At 29.4% G+C, this 20,825-nt stretch overlaps 2 protein-coding genes across 9 annotated transcripts; both read left to right on the top strand.

Annotated features, from left to right (window-relative positions):
* The first annotated feature begins 1,252 nt into the window (after positions 1-1,252).
* LOC148229162 (uncharacterized) lies at positions 1,253-5,853 on the top strand. Of its 8 annotated transcripts, XM_088198507.1 has the most exons (9): positions 1,263-1,388; positions 1,497-1,557; positions 1,636-1,666; positions 2,239-2,418; positions 2,614-2,814; positions 3,219-3,419; positions 3,880-4,083; positions 4,895-5,245; positions 5,312-5,853. In XM_088198507.1, the coding sequence occupies exons 4-9, from the start codon at positions 2,253-2,255 to the stop codon at positions 5,563-5,565; spliced, it is 1,377 nt and encodes a 458-aa protein (XP_088054633.1). In that variant the 5' UTR covers positions 1,263-1,388; positions 1,497-1,557; positions 1,636-1,666; positions 2,239-2,252; the 3' UTR covers positions 5,566-5,853. The 8 variants fall into 8 exon arrangements, with proteins under 8 accessions (XP_088054631.1, XP_088054636.1, XP_088054633.1 ...); XM_088198506.1 differs by lacking the exon at positions 1,636-1,666; XM_088198505.1 differs by lacking the exons at positions 1,497-1,557; positions 1,636-1,666 and having other exon boundaries at positions 1,253-1,388.
* A 4,807-nt stretch (positions 5,854-10,660) lies between these two features.
* LOC148229161 (uncharacterized) lies at positions 10,661-20,600 on the top strand. The gene is made up of 6 exons (XM_088198536.1): positions 10,661-10,805; positions 15,050-15,157; positions 15,747-15,947; positions 16,905-17,090; positions 17,277-17,633; positions 17,703-20,600. Exons 1-6 carry the CDS (start codon positions 10,661-10,663, stop codon positions 17,972-17,974), a joined length of 1,269 nt encoding a protein of 422 aa, XP_088054662.1. The 3' UTR covers positions 17,975-20,600.
* The last annotated feature ends 225 nt before the right edge of the window (positions 20,601-20,825 follow it).

Below are 20,825 nucleotides of genomic sequence, written 5' to 3'. Positions count from 1 at the left end.
GCAACCATTGTTAACATATCGACCATCGCCTACTAATCGTTCTGCCCTTTTGCAGCTACCTAGTCTTCAAACCTCTTTAATCTGCAATAATCGTTAAGTATCCATTCGTCCCAGAGTTCGTTAACTTTTCAACCGTCTCCACCACACTCGTCGGGCTACCAGAGCCACTACCATTCGCAGCCATCACCACATAGTCATCATTATTTCCACTTGCAATCACCAAGTTCTCAAACCTCTCTTTATCCACAACAATCGCCAAGTGTCCAGTCGTCTCAGAGCTCGCCAAGTTTTCAACTGTCTCCATCACACTCGCCGGGTTATCAGAGTTCACATACTTACAAAAATTCCAAGATACACAACTACCAATTAAGGAATTCTATGAATCTCAAAATGAAAATGTTGCTTTTTTTTGAATAAATATTGTTTTGATTGCATCAACTTACTTTTATTTCTTCCAATAATTCTTGCATTAAGGCTTTGCTGACTCGTTTGTTTTGAAACCTTAAATAAGTATGAAATAGTTTTGTAACTCTACAGTAGCCAGAAATCTGAGAGCATTGCAAACCGTTCTTGAATTGGAATGGACCGTCTCATGTTCGTATCAGACTAAGATATGTGGGCCAATCTTATTTAGAAGGAACGCAAAGTCATCATGAGAAACTCAAAGTCATCCTGAGACAAAATTTTCAAATGTTTTGCTAGGTTCCAGTACAAAATCGTTCAACATATCTGTTGGATTATATATTAAAGTAATAAAAGAAAATACGGTTCAATTGCTGGAGATCAGCATATTGGAATGGCGGTAACGACAAGCCGATTCGGGCCGACACACTCCGCAGGAAATGATCGTTCGCACAGGTCTCGACAAGCGTAGCGTGGTATGGCATGGCCTGTGCTAAGACAGGCCGTGGGTTAGCTAGGTTTTTTTAGAACGAGCAGACGTCCTTTGAAAAGGATTACCCTCAAGATTTTTTCCCTTTTGCCCCGGAACAAAAGCTTCTAAATAGATATTTTTAAGCCCCCATAACAATCTCTCCTCCTTAAAAAATTCGGATATGGCATTTAAACAAAATTTTCGAAATTACCCATTTATTAGTTCCCGCAGCAACTTGTTTTCCGTACACAAAAACTCCGAGGTAGCTGTTGAACAAAAAATTGTATATATTACTAAACATTCCAAAAAATTATTCATTGCCATATTTTTTTTTATACGTATATATTTTATTTAAAAAACGAGATTTTTCCCATTGTATCTTTGTAGACGGGAAGTTCATCATTTTCTATACTGGCAACATTTTTTCCCAAAGTAATTTTCAGACTTCGGTAGCTGTCATTTTGTCAAAACGGAAGAAATTACCTAATATTCGGATCACCAGTGCCTTGAAAAAGTAAGTTCAATGTATAAAATAGTGTTTAAAGAATATTTCCCCATTGTTATTAAATTGTAATATTCAAAACAATAATATTACACCCTTGATATTATTGTTATTATTTAGCGATAATACGGCAGATACAGATAAATTGATATTGAGAATATAAACCGTTGCTGTTAAAAATGTAAGCCTGCTTCTTTAAATGATACACGTTTTTCTTGAATTTTTAACCCCTCCCCCTCCACTTCTACAATTTTCACAGCTGTCACAATTTTGCTGACCCCTCCCACCATGTAAGCCTGTGACAATTAATATATATATATATACAACAAACAACGCGTATGCAATAATACCATCATGTTTCTGTTTTTCCATAAGTCAATTTAAAATTTTATTTCAACCTGAACTCACTTAATATTCACTTAATTGCTATAAAATACCTGATATTATATGAAATATTTATTTACGATAGATATACAAATTGTTACAAAATTAACGCTTCATCTTACAGAATATTATAATTGAAAATAATAAATGGTCATATTTTCAATATAAATTTATATTTGAAGAAACATATGATAATTATTGTACGATTAACACTAGATTTACTCCGATAAAAAAGTGTTACTAAAAATAAGTATATAGTAACTACATTTCTGAAAATAAAAATAGTGTTAATATATTTGAATTGTTCAAATATAAAAAGTCTGGAAAAATACTGTGATATGAATCAAATCAGAAACCCGTCAATTTGACAGGTGCCGAAATCTAGTGTTAAAACAATGGCGCATTTTAATATTTATTTTTATATAAGTTAACAAAGCTCAAACATTAAATATTATAATACTTATCTGATATTTTACAGTGGAATATAAAATCATGCATACAAACCATCAGCGTCATGGTGTTTGTAGCTGTTATATGTGCGAAACTTTTGGAGAGGTATATTCTGACTGGATATACGTAGCTATGAACAAAATGGAAAATCGTCAAGATTCTACGGAATCTATTTTAAAAGTTGTGCGATTAGAAAAGGATATCAACAGTGAGTGCTACTTTTTATTTATTTTTATTATGTACTTATTCGATTTGTATACAGAATTCACAGAATTAACTTATCATTTATTTTTTACTGGATATATACAATGTATATATAATATAATCTCATACATTGTTTTAATCAGACACTTTTAAATTTTTTGTATTATATATTGATTTTATCAATATCTTAAAAATCTAGGTATAACATCGTCTCTCAGTAAAGTAACCGTCAGCGAAGACAAAACAGTAAATATACCAAAAACGACACAGATAAAAACTAAGAAAAATAAACCAAAAGTTACTCAGAAAGTTGCATCGACAGTTACTCAAAACTATGCACCAAAAGAATTATCTATAGCTAAACAACCTCAAGTAAAAAACAATCCTAATAAAAAAAATGGTGAGTGTTAACTTTTAAGTTATTAAAACTTACTGGTTGAGGCAATCTTTCTACAGTCTTTTAGTTAATCATAATAATAAGTGGGTGAACTTTCCCGATACCATTAAAAATGTAACGATTGAATTAAAAGCAGTTACTTCAGATCACTTACTGACCATTTTCAAAAAATTTTAACGTTGCCATATGTGATACAAAAATAAATGTTTACTAATATCAAAGAATTATATATAATTTACATTGTGCTTTTTTTCATCACTACGATAGAGAAATTTATTGCCTCACCTTGAAGTATAAATATGAGTCGTTAAGAATATTAGAGACATCTGATGTTCTTCATGCTTCATAATTTTGGTTTATGCTTATACATTAATTCAGAATTATATAATTATTATTTCAATATTAAGGAATTACATCGTCTCTGAATAAAAAAACCGCCAGCGAAGACGAAACGGTAAATCTACCAAAAACAACACAGATCAATACTAAGAAAAATAAAACAAAAGTTATCCAGAAAGTTGCATTGACAGTTACTGAAAAAACTGCTCAAAAAAACTTATCTACAGATAAACGGCCCAAAGTTAAAAACAATCTAGAGAAAGAACTTAGTGAGTGTCAACTTTTTGGTTATTAAAACATACTGGTGGAAGCAATCTGATTATTTTAAAGTTAATCGTAATCAATTTACTAGTATTACTATAGACGTTATACATCATTAGAAAAATAAGTAAACATTTCAGATGTAACTGTTGAACTGAGAAAAGTTTCTTCATTTGATGACATTTTCAAAAACTTTTAGGACGTCGCTCTAAGTGAATAAAAAATAAATGGTGATTACTATAAATGAATATCAAAAATTTTTCTTATAATTTACACTGTACTTTTTTCATTGCACTAATCCAGTAATTTAATTTTCACATCACTTAGTATAAATATGAGTCGTTAGGAATATTAGAGACATTATGTTCTTAATTATTCATTTAATGTTTGTAGATGCTTATAGCATGGCATTTTTAATTATGTAAATTTGTTTTATTTATTTATTATTTAAATATTTTAAAAATTTAGAAATCACATCCGCTCTGAGTAAAATAACCATTAGCAATGACAGAAACACAATGGTAAATATACCAAAAGCGACACAGATAAATACTACTCTGAGAATTACACCAACGATTACTCAGAAAGATGCATTAGCGGTTACTCAAAAAACTGCCAAGAAAAAAAAATCTTCAGCTAAACAAGTTAAAAAGAATCTTGACAAAGAAATTGGTGAGTATTAACTTTTTGGTTATCATAACATACTGGTTGAGGCAATCTATATATAATATGTATGTACACTACCATCAAAAGTTTTATGGCAAAACCTGCAACGATGCTCAGTCACATATCCACCCTTATTTCTTTTAACTAAAATATCCATTGGTGTGCATTTAACAACTTTTTCAATTTTTTTCTATGCAGAGTCATTTACGTGCAAGCTAAACTATACAAATCACAAACTGGAGAATTTTTGTTCCCTTTATTCATATAATAGTTTTGTCTTATTGAACTTATTACTATTGGATTGTTTACACATATTGGTTTTGCGGTCGTTAGGAATAAAAACTTGCCATAATTAGGCGGAAAAATAATTTAACGGCAGAAAAAAGTGCTGCTTATTTTTATCTGTTGAATTATGTATTATGTGCGATCTGAATAACTAAGGCTTATACTGTATATTAAATGCTATCTGTTCCAAATGTTGCTCAATTGAACTCTTAAACCCTTAAAATATAATTAGAAGAAAATTAATAAACAGTATGTAACTTTAACGAATTTATATAATTCACACAAAGATGTTTCGTATGCCGAATGGTGTTTGCTTTACAGTTGATTGCATATAAATATATAATTTATACTGATATGTTTGGCATTATTTCTTGGTGAAAGCGTAACTTCCATTTGTGGACAACCATCCGATAATGATAAAAGAGTTTTTGTTGTTGTGGTAATTATTGATAATTGCTTTTGAAAATACATGGTTATTGTTAGCTTATTCTTGAGTGTTCATATATTGTCAAAATTTAATTTATGTTATTAGATATTATGCAGACATTCAATAAGTTTAAAAATGTGATTCAGAAGGATTCGCTTACACATTTTATCAATCAACATAATAGTAAGGTTTATAATCTGAAAATGGAGTTGCATCCGGGAAATATGAGTATTAAAACACCTGCAAAATGGCAGATTCGTGACCAAGTAGAGAACGATAATCCGTTTACGTTCGCTGCTTTCATGCTGAGGAAGAAAGAATATGACATTATCAATCATGGCCAATTTGAAGTCGTCCAAATGTATCATAACACTCCTTTATCTAATGCGCCTCACATATTGGTGAACAACTTTGACTATCGTAAAAACCTCAGATCTCGCCGCCGCTATGGTCCAGGTGAGTAGAAATGATTCTTAACTGTATACTTTTGATTGTGATTATTGAGCTATTAAATTGTTTTAGGCACTTGCTTCTCTAGCGACTTACATTATTGTTTCCAATGTACCGACCAGTTATCAGACAAGTTTTCGCTTATTATTTCAGATGTTTTAATTGGTAAAACAGTAGACAGAGACAAATATAAAAAATCAAATCGGATATCGATCGACACAGGTGTGAGTTTGAACAAAAAGGTTTTTGTCAAAGCTCGCGATGACGAGTTTTATCCAAAATATATTATGACATACAAAGTAAACAAATCTGTACCTCAAAAATAGAATAACGTACATATTGACGTATCAATTATAATATGATCAGATTTATTGTTATAGTAGTACTACATTTATATTTATATATACTCGTATCAATTCATTCCCTGATTTCAAGCATTTTATATATACGCCCAATACCTTTTTTACATGGTTGATACGTTCATTAAAAACCTAGTAAAAAAAATTGAAGATTGGTTTCCTAAATTTATAAAACCGTGTTATTTGAAAAAATAACAATATTATAGTATAGAAAATAATGTAAAAATGGGTAATATTGAAAATCCAATAAATAAATTCTAGAAAATAAAGTTATTTGTAGATATGTATTATAATTTAAAAAAAAGAAAACATACTATTCATTGCTACCTAATAATATATGCGCACGTTCATGACGGGACAAATATGGCTTTCATCACTAGAAATATCTGACACATCTTTGACTTATATACAAGATGTTACTGAAAGTTGTTATTTTTTTATTATCGTCTAATATATTTACAAAAATTTTCTCTGGGCCAATACTGCAATTTACGAGTAGAATATATTTGTTTTTGCATAACGTAATTAATGAAATGTTTGTAGCTCTTTTTTTAAATACAATATGACAAAATTAAATCATGCTGGAGTAAATAATTCCTGTGAAAATATAGTATTCGTTCTTTTTAGTGGACCGTGTTATTTCAAAACTGTGTAAAATGGGAGTTGGGTGTATACATCAAAACCTGTGTTTATTCCGCTTTGTATTACTTTAAACATAATTATTGACAAATTTGCTAAAAATGGCTTCAATTTGCTGAAAAAGTCTTTAGAGTGCAAATGGTTGATAAAATAAAAGTATTAAAAAAGCGACCACTGACAGGCCAACTTTTGCCCCCCACCCCTGAAAAAATCTGATAGAAAAATGTAATTTCGTGTTATTATATCGGAATACATTTTCACTGGTTAATATATAGTAGTAATACAGTCGACCTCCCTATAGTGTAAAAATTGGAACTTTGTTATAGGAATACTACGTTATAGGGGACTAGGCACCCATACAAAAATTGAGGCTAGGTTCTTTCAACTGTATTTTGTAAATTTAACGAAATAGCAAATCAAATTTTTTTCCTATTTATTATGTATTGAATGACCTTGTATTTTGTTTGTAAACAAGAGCACGTGCCCTATGTTCTTTTTGCAACACGCGCGCGAAGAATGTCATATCATATATTTTATGATTCATTAATACTTTTTTAGATTTGTAATAGATATGTATTACATAATTAAATAGTTTTATTATAAAAAATTAGAATGGTTGAAACCCCCTGAAAAATGTATACATAATGCATTAAAAAAACTTGTACATTGATTTGTTTGATCATAATTTTTTCCATAGCTATACAAAAATTAATATTTTCTTACTGTATTGTGATAAATATCCCTGGAATGTGTTTCGCCTGTCACAGAATACGTCTAGCGAAGTCAAGGGACAAACTAACAAAAGCTACGCTATATGGGGGAACGCTATAGGAGGGCTTACTGTATATACATTTACATACTGATCATTATTTATCTACTTGCGATGTCTTCATCACTCATCATAGCTGATTGTAAATTTGAAATCTGAGCAGACCAAATTGAATTCAAATTTTAGTAATTCAGTTGTTGGTACTACTATAAATGTATTTCTGATCGGATTGGTTTGGTTAATTGTTCAGATTTTCACTTTTTAGCCAAATTTAAGTTAATAATTCTGACATGAATACTTCAAAAGTTTCTTAAGTATCTAATCATATACTTGCTCTTGTCTTTCATATATTTTATATTGTTAATGTCAAATGTTACGTAATTGAAAAGACTGAATTATGTCACAAAATATAAACATATTCAGGGTTTGGGAATTTGAAATATTTATATTGACCTTCCTCTATTAGAATAATAATACATACAGTAAATTGTATTAAACACGTTCAATTGGGGACGATGTGCTATTTGGATGCCTGTTATTTTATGTGTGAGCGAGCTAAAGGGAGGATATCTCACCAGACATGCCTGATTTGTACGTACGTATTGCAAAAATAGTTTTGAGTATATTATAGACCCCAACTACACGCACCCAAATAGCACGTCCCGAATTTACCATATTATTGGGGGTTTACTGTATTTCAATAATTTTAATAATAAACATATTTTTGAAATCTGATGTTCTTAACTTAAATATTTACACTATATATATATATATATGTATGTCTGTATACACATATATAAATTGTTATATAGAAAAAATGTGTTACTGATGGTTATTAAGCTAAAGCTTTTAGTTTTTTATTTTTTAAATTGTAAGTATTACTCAACTTTTTGTGATATTATTTGTGCCTTATTTTTCACAATATATATGTTGTAACTTTTTAGAACATTTAAAAGTGATAAAACTATGGTTGTTTATGTTTGATGTTATACACAACTTGCATTTTCTAATTTTAATTATTATTAAAGCTCTTTGGTTGCCGAACGTCTTATCAAGAGTTACTATCTAAATATTGATGTATTACATAATAGAAAAAATATGTTTCGAACAAATTTTACTTTCACCTGAAGTATATACCCTACAAAATAAAATGTATCTTATTCTTTATTCAATGATGATGTCTGATCCAGGAAGTTTGGTCCAGGTAGTAAAAGCCAATGTATCAAATTTCGGCAACTAAATGCTAGAAAAGTTGACTTCTGTAACTGTGAATTAATTATATAATTATTCAATATTATTATTGTATTACAATTATGTTAAGTAAATTAGTTGTTATGATATATACTAGATAATTACATTTTTTTAATATTGCAAAATAATTAAATGCAGCTAAATATTTATATAAGAAATGTGTTGTTTTAAAAAGTAGTAAACTGTAATGTGTACCAAATTATTTTTTTATTTTTAATGATTTCTTTTTATTGTTCTATTGATGTTGTTTATATAAAAATACATATTTAAAAAAAATATATATATCGTTTCGTATGAAATACGAGCATAATTTATCCCTTTATAATATTGGTGAATTTGTCAAATAATAATGATAGTTGTTTTAGAACTTGCAATCTCCGGATGAGAGCTGTAAACTCGAAAGTTCCAAATGATCTCATTATGACCGATTTGTTTTGAGGACAATTTAAATGAGCAATATATAAAATGTTCCATGAAATGAATTGTTTGTTTAACACCTTACGAATAACTGCAACGAATCCTTTTCTAAAGAATTACCTTACATAAATGCACAAACAATTCGTTTTATAGAAACAAAATTTATTTATATGCACATATCTCTCAAAATAATTCCCTGCTAAATAGCATTTAAATGTTTTCCTGTGCGATTGGTATGTGATGAAAAGCACTAATGAGGTCAATGGTTGATAAAATCGTTAAGAAAAAAAGGCAACACTGACGTAGTAGTGCTGGATACTTGTTGAATATAGCTGCATATTTCTAGTTGGATGGGATAACTAAAAACGACAAAGGGATGTTGCTTGGTGAGTATTGGTCTGTTGCCGTTTAAATGTCACTGTTTGCTAATTTCTAATAGAAAGGTAAATTATCGCAGGAAATTGCTTCAAAATGGATTGGCATACTTCCGCATCAATAAATTGGCAGCGGAACTTTCTTATAAAGTTAATGTTTCAATTTCGAGAATAGGTTTGAATGTGAAAAATTATAAGCCTTTAACAGCATAGTGTTCGCTTCGCAACTGGCCCATGAAAAGGTTAAGAGTGATGCTGATGTCGGCGTCAGAGTCAATTAGGAAGCGTTTCTCAGTTAACTTGATATGAGGCCTGCGTCTATTGTCCTAGAAAAATCATAGCGCGTTTGAATCCCGTCCGTTGCTTTAAAATTTAGAGGACGGGGGGGGGGGGATGTAAAGAAAAACTTATTTTCTAATGAGGCACATTTCCATCTTTCTGGGTATGTTAATAAGCAAAATTTCAGCATATGGAGCGAGGAAAATACTCATGTTCACGAGAGATCATCACACGCTAAAAAAGCGAATGGTGCCATTGTGGTCAGTTAGCGTTATTGGGCCTTACTTTTTTGAAAACGAAGGTAAATATAAAACAAAACGTTTGAGGTTGTAATTTAAAAAAAAACACAAAAAAACCTTTTGCAATTTAAGCGAAATAAAAATACAGGAAACAAAAACAATAAATTAAGTGATAGTTTAAGTACATTTCATTGAATAAATGGAATTATTGGTATTTTGTCTTTAGCCTTTAAAGCAATATGTGTTTTTGCATTTTGTGCTTGTTTTGAAATTTATTATTGTTTTTATCGTAGTTACCGACACATCAAATTAGTGGGTTATTGTGGTTTCGTGAGATATTTTTTAATACTTTCTCGTATGAAAATGAGTGTTCTTTAATTGCTGGTATTTAAAGGCTAATATGCATTTTTTTAAGATTAGTACAAAAAAATGTGTTATGTAATTTTTTATGGCTTTATTTTGAATAATTTGTAATTTAGAAAAAAATTGTTTTTCTAGTGTACACAGCGGAATGAATTCAACGTCGCATTATTTCACGTTTTGATAACGTCAACTGGCCACCAAGATGATGCGATTTAACAACGTTGGTTTTTTTGTAGGGCTGCGCTAAGCTTTTGATGTGGATTTTTAAATTTTGAGAACTGATAATTGATTTTGCGCTCTCCTATTGACCAAAATTTGGTTTAAATATACTTTGAGCAATACTTTCATGCTGAACTCCGTAGTAAAGATCACAGCAAAATAAAAAGTCGAATATAATTATTGTTTAATTATTGTAGAGAAAAAATAATTTACCTTAGTACCCCTGCACACAAACATCACCCCCAACATTGAAGTACACAACACAAATAAGTCCTCTCATTCTTGCTTCTCAAATACCGGGTTGCAAAGATGCATCTTAGAATTGACGAATTTATCCCCGTTGAATGCTTATTATTATTATCTTATTCAATGTGTAATAATAGCACGAATGAATATTTAAGATATTTATTATATTTATATATATATATATATATATATATATATATATATATTAAAATTATTTGTAGCAATGCGTACTACCTAGTTACAAAAAATGTTAGCATTATTATATAATGAAATATTTTAATAGGCTCATTTTCTATACTGGCAACATTTTCTGGTGTTTTTTAGATCTCTGTAGCTGTCAATTCGTCGACATGGGAGGAGTTCTTTCGATATTTGATCCGCCAACAACACCACCACCACCACAGCGTGATGGTTCGTATAATTATGAAACACGTATTCAGAGACAATTTCCAGCATTTTGATCTTACTTTTAAGAAATACCTTTTCATTAGGTTGTAGGATCATTATCTAATTAAATTTGCTGGGTATCATTATTTAATAAAATATTTGTTGTAGCCTTATTAATGCTGGTATTATTTACTTATTTAATCGTATCTTTGAATGACTTGCTCAGTTTATAATATAATATACTATATTTACACATATTTAATTTGCATACATATTTTGAATTCTACGTTTTGTTAACCCTTTGCACGATTTTATAGTAAGTAGGTAGCTGACTCTGATAGAAATCAGTGATGCTTTTTAATTAATTCAATAGCTCCGTACATATTATGTTCTGCATAAACATCCAGATAATATGAATCAATTTATATAGTCGTGAGAAAGTTTTGATTGAACTAGAACGGATGAAACTTTCTTTATCCGTCATTCTTAGTTCCCAGCTCATGATTCACTGTATCTGGAAGATTAAAAGCTTTCCAGAAATCTTTAGTAGTCATCTCAATGTTCCGTTTCATAATAAGATCAGATGGGTAAAAAATCATCGGTTATATTAAGCCCTGAATGATTTAATTACACCCCGGTCTACTGGTCTATCAAAATTGTTAACAAAAATACTTAAATACTTATTTTACTCAAGGAATAAAGTCTACCAAAGTTGCTTGTCATTTTAAAAACTATATTTTGTGAACGAAAATTCTGTTGAACTTCAAGGATGAAATGTGCTTAACAAATAAATCAACTCTTCAAGGAAACGGTATTTATAAAATATCGAAAGATCACACAGAAATAGAAATCACAACAGACTTTCAAAAACATAAGCGATGCTGTGATATGTGATTCTGTAGTGAGCGTGAACTTTCTTCGTTCTAATTTTACCACCTAACCTAACAGATCCTCACAGCTAGATACGTTTTTTCAAATGCTTTGTCAAAACAAAACCAATATTTTATGTGATTCGCATGTATGCCAAAATCAATTTCAATCTTCTTGGTTGTTAGACGTGAATATTTCTCCAATATTTTCATAATCCTGCATGTCAATTATCACCAAAATAAGACAATTATCCTAACATTTTATTATTTAACTTTCTTGTAATACGAGCTGTATCTCTCAGCGCTTAAAAAAGATTTACTGCAGTCTTCTATTGTTCTGATTGTTATCTTCGGCGGGTGTCCAACCATTTATTTGTTTATAAATGATGAAATTCGAGTAAAAAAGCAATCATCAAGCCAACAATAATTTTCAGATATCAGTTATTATAATATCTTTTGAGATAATTTAATTATAATCTTGTAAAATACTCTATAAATATTTATGACATATTATCACAAACATTTATAACATGTTATTGTCAAATTTCATTTATTTTTTAAAATTAAATATGAGAACAATTTAAATGAGCAAAAAATAAAATACTTTGCTTCATTAAACGAATTGTTTGCGCATTACAATAATAATAAATTAGCATTGAATAAATACGTTGATTAAGCAACATTTTATTTGTAGTTTGCATTAAAATATATAAATGTGCATTAACGTCTGAAGTTAAGTAGCATTGGGCGTGGTCAGTACTCAAATGGGTGACCGCTTATAAAATTTCTGAAAAAGTTAAAAGCATGTTTTGAAATAATTTTCAATTTGAGTTTTTTGAAATAAAATAGAATATAATTTAAACGAGCAATATATAAAATATAACGCGCATCTGTTGTAAGCATTTTATAAAATATATGTGAATTAAGTTTTTACTACCCTCTTAATTTTCGCCTGCGGTATGCAATATGTTTTGCGCTTCGGTAGAGTTAATTGTTTACAATAATATTTACAGGAAAATTACATAACGAAATTTGTCGAGAGCTTTTATTTGGAACACAATAATAAGTAAAAGCTATAGAAAACGCCTTTTAAATAGCTTACAAGCTTATTCTTGAAGTACTTTCGAGAAGAGCGGTACAATAAAAACAAGAAATGGTACTAGGGTGATTCTCCAGGAACTCCAAGTACCAAGAATAGTCTTGAATCCACAAATCGGGTAATTAAAGATGAATATACATTTAGGAAAAGATCACCACTCATAGAAATGGTAGAATCCTTTTCTAGAAAGTACGAAAATAATACTCAAGGATTTTCGAACTTCGAAATCTAAAAAAGCGTTAACTTTACTATAAAAATATTTTTGTGTTTATTTTATAAATATTTAAAAAAAATCTTTGAATGTTTTGAAATAATGATTAAATTGAGTTTATTATAATAAAATATAGTAAAATTGTAATTAGAAATATATAAAATAAAATGCGCATTTATTGTAATTTAATGAAATAAAATAATTATCACCAACTAGTTTTTCATTCAACTGTCAAACAAATTAGGTACGAGGGGGCGTCGGTTAAAACAGTGAACACCCCATGAATAAATGTCTGCAACGAATCTATTTAAAAAGAGGATAATATAAATAGCTATCATATATTTTTTTCATCTATTCCAAATATTAATATTTATCGCAAAATAACTAAAAACACGAGTCTCAAAATTTACAACTAATTACTTTAACTCTTATACTGAACATTTTATTTAGTCATTGAATTTTTAATTATTAATATCATTATCGTATTCCAAATAAACGCTCTCGACCATTTTCGTTATGTAATTTTCCTGTAAATATTATTATAAGCAATTAATTCGACTGAAGCACAAAATATACTGCATACAGCAGATGCAAATCCAGAGAGAAACGGTAGAAAACTTACTATATTTTTTAATTCTCATATAGTTTATAAAATGCTTACAATAAATTTTATAAGCGATCACTTATCCAAATAATTACCACGCACAATGATGCTCAAATTCTGTCGTTTCGCTACACTAACGACGCGTTAATGCGCAGTTTATATACTTTAATGCACACTACAAATAAAATGTTGCTCAATTAATGCATTTATTTAATGCTCATTTTTTATTATTGTAATGCACAAACAAAGTATTTATTTAAAAGCACAAATCTTTTAAAATAATTCTTTGTTAAATAGCACCTATTAAATATCATATAAAATATACTAGCGGCATTTCTATAAATTTAAATTAGTCACATATATTTCTATGATGTTCAACGCTTTATTTTATTTATTCGAAATAAGACCATCATGACCAATGTGTCATATATGAATATAATTGTCCAGAACACTTCAATAATTAAAGAAATACTTGGAAATGTAAACTTTCTATGAGAATATAGCGAATCATAACCTAAAGCTCTCAATAATTCCGTCATATAAATGTATCGCAGAATTTTTTTATGGATTCTCTCAATCATGAGAGCATATTTGATTTCGTAGGGGTTTCAAATCAAATATTGCTATGGACTAAAATATAATAATCCAGAAGAGGTGAAATACTCTTTTGACAGTGAACCATCATAAATCACGGATTGAGAGCGATGTCTTATCATAAAATCTGATTTTTTATTTTTCGCACCAAAATGCCATAACAAATTTTGGCAAAGGTTTTTCTAAATTTCATTTAGTAGCGGTAGTAGTTAGTTAGCATACCGCCACGCTCAAAAATACCCAGTTGTTACTCCTCACTGAGTTTTCCGTGCTGTTCAAACCCAAACCTAACCTAAACAAATTTACCAATATACTGTTATTATATTCCTTTAATAAGTACCCTATTTTTTTTTACGGTAGAGTAAAGATTTTTGTTTTTTAAATGCTGGCTTGTTAACGTAGTTGGCCGAGATATATACCAGGTCAATTTTTAAGAAAAGTTTAATAAAAATCTTATTAAAACTACGGCAGTTAATGTGTTTCATGCATATAAACATACATATATAATTATATTATTTAAATACCAGGATTCATTGTGATTACAATTCGGTATTTCGGCAGTGACGCACCTGCCATGGTCACAAATTTTCAATGAATCAATGTCGAAAATTTTTAATTTTTAGAAACAGTTTTTGAAAATTTCGTCACAGTGGCAGGTGCATCACTGCCGAAATATTAAATTGTAAGTTTTAATCGCGATAATACCCTGCATTTAAATTATATAAATATCCCTCCGTTACTCGCATGTTACTTTGGCTGAAAGACATATTAAACTAAATGTATAAAAATGTGCGAGTAACAGAGGGTTAATGTTGTTCTTCAACATTGTTATTGCTCATTGTCTAAAGTTGTACTATATATAACATTTATCACCAAATATTGAAAATACAGTGTCACCAACTTACACCTATCATCAGCGAGCAGCGAATACCACTGAACCTATCAGGAGTTATTATGTGGAACCTCGTTCACCCCCGAGAACCGAAGATAATTGTGAGAGTGAGTTATTTTTTTATCATTAATAATAACCATTAAACATATAAAAATGAAGGAAAAACGTTATTCTATAAGACAAAACATGATACTTATAACAATATAAACTTTTTTTACGCATTGATTGATTGTGCAGATTTAAAGTCTGTTTTTAATACATATAGTAATAAAATAACAGTTCAAAATAACTTTGGGTTAACCCTGTGGTTGCCGAAATCTTGTATATCGGCTTTTGCTACTTTGGCGAGAATTATCATATTTGATGTAATTTTGTATTTGAAGAAAAAGCCTGATACATTTTTAATGCGATGTAGGGTGAATAACATTGTTGCCGAACATATATATTTTTATTATGGATAGTAATCCCAAATTGCTCGGCAACTAAAGGGATAACTTGTACTATTTTGATGTATACACAGTTGATTGTTCAATATGATAATATAATATAATATTGACTTTTGCAAATAAAGATTTCCCAAAATAAGGAATCTTAGGGCTTAACTTTTAATATATATTTATAATAGCTCAAATATTAAGTACAATTTTACTGATCTGTTTTGTATATAATATATACATATGTATGTATGTTTTGCAGCGGAAATTAAAACGATGTTTGTAAACCATCTTCGTTACGGCTATTGTACATGTTATACATGCAAAGTTGTTAGACATTTATATTCTGATTGGATACGTAGATTTGGGTATGACAGGGTTCAAAGTGTTGAATCTCAATATCATACGAAACCTATTATAAACGACACGTTACCAGCATTTCGAAAGGATACATTAAACGATGGTGAGTACTTCTTTTTTTCTTTTATCATTCAATTAGCATTATATTTACTGGATATTCATATAATTTGGAACACACTTGTAAGTAGCGTGCAGTCAGAGGTGAAAGTAAATAAAATGTTACTAAAGAATTATTTTTTAATTTTACTTACCGAGAATAAAATCAGTTTTGACAGATAAATTGAAAATAATCAATCATACATCTTCGCTACTTCGCGCTACAGTGAACAGAATAAATAAGAAAATTAAATTGTAAGTGTGAGTAAAATATCAATTTATCTTAAAAAAATTAATTTATTCTTTACTGATTATTTGCAACGATTTTTCGAGCGTTAAAAAATAAATAAAAATTACATTGAATATCAATTTGTAATCATAAAGTCGTACATGTGAGGCTTTGGAATATTAGGGGCGGACTAAACAAGGTGTCACTTTGTTTACATTATATTTTAACATTCCTCAAACCTTTAAGATAAATATAGTTAAAAATTCTACTTTGGAATATCTAAAGACTTTAACACTATGTGATATGAATATCAAACATTAAACAAAATTCAACATACATGTGTTTAGTTCTGCTTTAATCGCAAACCTGCAATTGGTTGCCCCCAATTTTGTCATCGCTTCATATAATATCGCTAGATGCTTTTACAATAGTGTGTTACTGTATTATAAATCAGTGGTCTTCAACCTGGTGGTCCGCGGACCGGCGCCGGTCTGCAAGAAATTGTAAAAAATTAGAAATCATATCAAATTTGCTTCCAAAAAAGCAGCAGCAGATGTCGCACTAACAAAAATTGTAATTTTGTAGCATTAAATTAAATAAACAATATTCTATCTAACATTGGGTTTTATTTTGGGTTGACGCCGGTCCGCGAAATATTTTTAAAAAGGTTGAAGAGCACTGTTTTAAATTATGCATAGTTGTATTATTTATTTATTTATATTTTTTAAAATCAAGAAATTACATCGTCTCTGAGTAAATTGAACATAAGGGAAGACGGAAATTTAAGGTCAAATTTAGTAAAAGTGCCTCAGGCGAATACTAACCAGCAAATTTCAACCAACGTTAATCAAAAACCGACGCCAAAAAAAATATCCACAGCTGAGCAGCTTAAGGCTAAAAACAATCTCTACAGAGATATTGGTGAGTGTTCTTTTTGGTCTTTAATATTATACAATACTGCTTGAGGCAATCTAAAAGTGTACGTGCTTTGAACTTTATCGTTTCATTGGTATTACTGTAAATGCGAGGAACTCTAAAGAGAGGCTAACTGTATAACCTGAATTATTAATTTCGAAATTATATGTTTTTCTTGTTTTTTTTTATTAGATATTAAGCAGATATTCAATAAATTTAACGGGAATAATGTGATTCCAAGGGATTCGCTCACAAATTTCATCAATCAACGTAACGGTAAGGCTTATAATCCAAAAATGGAGCTGAATCCGGTAAATATAAATATCAAAGCACCTGCAAAATGGCAAATTAAAGACGAAATGGAGAACCATAATCCGTTTATGTTCGCTGCTTTCATGTTAAGAAAGAAAGAATATGACATTACTAACCTTGGCCAATTTAATATCTTCAAAATGTACCACAACACTCCGTTGGCAAATGCTCCTACCATTTTGCTTTATAATTTCGATTATCGTAAAAACCGCAGGCATCGACGTCGCTATGGTCCAGGTTAGTAGAAGGGTTTCTCGACTTAAGTGTACTTTTAGTTGTGTTTATTAAAGTATAAAATTATTTTAGGCATTTGCTTCTCTAGCGACTTGTATTATTGCTACCAATGTACTAAGGAGGTATCGGATGAGTTTACGCTCATTATAGCGGACGTTTTGGTTGGTAAAACAGTAGACAGAGACATGTATGAAAATCAAGATCAGATATCGATCGACACAGGAGTGAGTTTGAACAAAAAGGTTTATGTCAAAGCTCGCGACGACGAGTTTTATCCCAAATTTATTATAAAGTACGGAGTAAAAAAACCTGTATCTCAAAAGGTAGAACAATATACATATTGACCTATCAAATTATGATAAGATCAGAATTATTGTTATACATTCATATTTCTATATAGTCACATCAATTCAGTCTCTGATTCCAACTTATAGTAGTATCTAATCACAGTCAATCCATCTAGCGTTTTGTCAGCGCTCGATTTTATTATTTGCAATTACTCTTATCTGATACACCGCCTTTTATTATTATCTGTAGAATTTAGAAGTGTCTTATTTACTGACCTTAGCTTTCAAAATATTTATAGAGAAACTCATCCCACAGATATCAACTAAAACCTTCAATATATTATACATTGATGGTCTTCATCACTATCTGCAAGAATAGCTGCTTCTTATACGTATTGAATGTTATTAATGATTTTTTCGTTGTTGTAGTACCGAGCTCTTAATTCAATATTAGATATTTTAATATTCACGTGCCATTTCGATTGTCTGTTCGTAAGAAAATAATTGAAAAGCTTTCTTAATTGTTTCTTTGTGTTGTATTGACAGAAGTGTTTGAAAAAAAAGTTTTGCCATAAGCGTTTGTGTAAAATTGTTCTGATCAACTAAATAAATAAGCTTGAGTAAATGTTGACAGTCATAATGACGAATATGTAAGAGTTAACATACTAGTGAATGCATTATAATGTGTTAGTTTTCTACTGCTATATACATACATATATTGGAATCATGGAAAACTGGATTTGTGGGTGTGAATATTAAGTAGATCAGATTTATATTATTAATAATTTAGTTACAAGCATTTCAATTAAGTTGTTTGTTTTCTTTTTATAACATTAGCATATATCTTTTTTAAAATTCTTTCAGCTTTTTACTTTTGAATAACTTTCCATTATAACAATTCTGATTTAAAGTATCTAAATATATAGTACTTTCCATTATATTTTATTTGTATGTTATAATTATATAATTTTTTAAATTGACACTGACATATTTGAGATTTTCGATGAACAAATTAATTTTATTAGCTGTTTAAGTGTTAAAAATCTGGTGTAGATGTTCTTAACAACGAGTAAGGAATATCACAAGATGTAAAAATACACATACCAATATGCAGGGTTTGTGAGTTTAATGTATGTACTATATTGATCTTTCTTTTATCATCCACATATTGTATCCTACAGTAGGGCTAAAAATAAAACTGCATCACCTCTCGAAATCATAATAACTTAAGATATAACTGTAAGATACACCTTTTTTATTGCTCATGTTTTTGAATGCTTTTTAGCCAATTGTCTGTCGGCTTTATTGGTAAAATATTTATAAAGTTTTTAATGCCAAATCGTTCAAAATTGAGTATTCGTCAATCGAGTTGTCGTCAAGACAAATTTCTCAGTCTCAGCTGTAACTAATCATCAGTTCAAACATTGACGCTCCTGATGGGAGTATAATAAATTTATTCGTGTCAGACGAGGTTGTCAAGGTGATGAAAGATACGGCTAAAAATTCCACAGTAACTGCCAAATCCTGAAAGCCAAGTAATTTGAGGGTGAGTCTTATTTTCCGGGGTGAAAGGTATCCATCTCATCATTGGAACGGTAAAACCGTTGATTATAAACTTATTCTGAAGGTTTTTATCCCTTTGATTGAAAAATACTAGTTCATATTTGTACTGATTTTTTTATGGATGATTCTGTTAATTAAATAAAATCAAAGCTTGTTATAATATTTCAGAATCTAGGGAGAATGCGGAATTAATTCTTAGGTCTAACCATATAATAGTCCTTCATTAAACCGATAAAAATTCTTTGGCCCATAATTAAGAAAAAAATTCGAGTGCACAAGTCAACAAGCTAACAAAAACGTATCTCATGTATACATATATGTATATAAAAATATAATATAATGTTAGTTATATACGAAATATTATGATTTCGAAGGTGATGTGTTTTTTTGCGCGCTACTGAATGTAACAAAAGTGTATAATTGATTAGAATTGTAAGTATTATTAAGTTTTTGTGAGATACGTTGTGCCTTATTTTTGACAATATATTCGTTTTATATATTAAGCGATGATTACTTGGTAAATTATTACACAATATTTGCATTTTTTAATTGTTATTTTTATATCAATTCAATGTGATAAGCGTAGTTTATATTTACCCACTATTTTTTTGTAGTTGTATATGTATGATATTATATACAACTTGCAATAGTTAATAAATATTGTTTTTTTTTTATTGAAAATGATTAAACAAAGAGTCTGAAAAAGTTTACTGTTTTGTAATCGTGATATAATACATAGCTGTTTCTAAATAATCATGTAAGTATTTTAGCCTTTAAATTATACATTTGGTATTTCGTGGAATGTTCTTTATAATGTATACATATATAAATGAATTTACTAGTGTTGCTAGTGCAGCAAGTTTCTATTCAATTATTTGTATACTTTTCTAAATTTGTATAATGTATATTAGTAAATAAACTTTTAAGATATAATATTTTCTTCCATGTTGTTTTCAATTTTGTAGGGTCTCAAAAATATTTAACAAAAATATGCCAAGAGAAGAGAGCTGTTACGCCAGTGCTACCAGAGTGCCGCCAAGTTTTGCCCATAATAAATTTAAATAAATACATACATATATAAATAGGCCCAATACAGAATATAATAAACATTAGTTTTTTTTATTTGATTTTATACATTCAAGTTAATTTTAGATACATGTGTATATCATAAACGTATTACCCCATGTCTAATAATTATACTTCAATTGGTTTAAAAATAAACAATCATTTTTTTAAACAAAATACAAAAATAAGCATAGAATGATAGTTGTTAACAATTGATAGAGTGCGGGCCCTGCACTTTATCAATTGTAAACAACATCAACATGTAATTATAATCGTTAAT

The sequence above is a fragment of the Plectrocnemia conspersa genome, unplaced genomic scaffold (assembly GCF_051122295.1).
Source record: "Plectrocnemia conspersa isolate PC_06_02 unplaced genomic scaffold, ASM5112229v1 ptg000011l, whole genome shotgun sequence".
In the NCBI taxonomy this organism is placed as follows: domain Eukaryota; kingdom Metazoa; phylum Arthropoda; class Insecta; order Trichoptera; family Polycentropodidae; genus Plectrocnemia; species Plectrocnemia conspersa.
The sequence above is the reverse complement of the archived record's forward strand: the minus strand, read 5'-3'. Positions and strand labels throughout refer to the sequence as shown.

Excerpts from the sequence above, each read along its gene's own strand:
- LOC148229162 (XM_088198505.1), top strand. Across the intron at positions 2,815-3,218 it reads CAATCCTAATAAAAAAAATG|GAATTACATCGTCTCTGAAT; the intron begins GTGAGTGTTAAC and ends TTCAATATTAAG. Across the intron at positions 3,420-3,879 it reads CAATCTAGAGAAAGAACTTA|AAATCACATCCGCTCTGAGT; the intron begins GTGAGTGTCAAC and ends TTAAAAATTTAG.
- LOC148229161 (XM_088198536.1), top strand. The coding sequence starts at position 10,661 with ATGAAATATTTTAATAGGCTCATTTTCTATACTGGCAACATTTTCTGG. Across the intron at positions 10,806-15,049 it reads ACCACCACCACAGCGTGATG|TGTCACCAACTTACACCTAT; the intron begins GTTCGTATAATT and ends TTGAAAATACAG. Across the intron at positions 17,634-17,702 it reads TCGACGTCGCTATGGTCCAG|GCATTTGCTTCTCTAGCGAC; the intron begins GTTAGTAGAAGG and ends AAATTATTTTAG.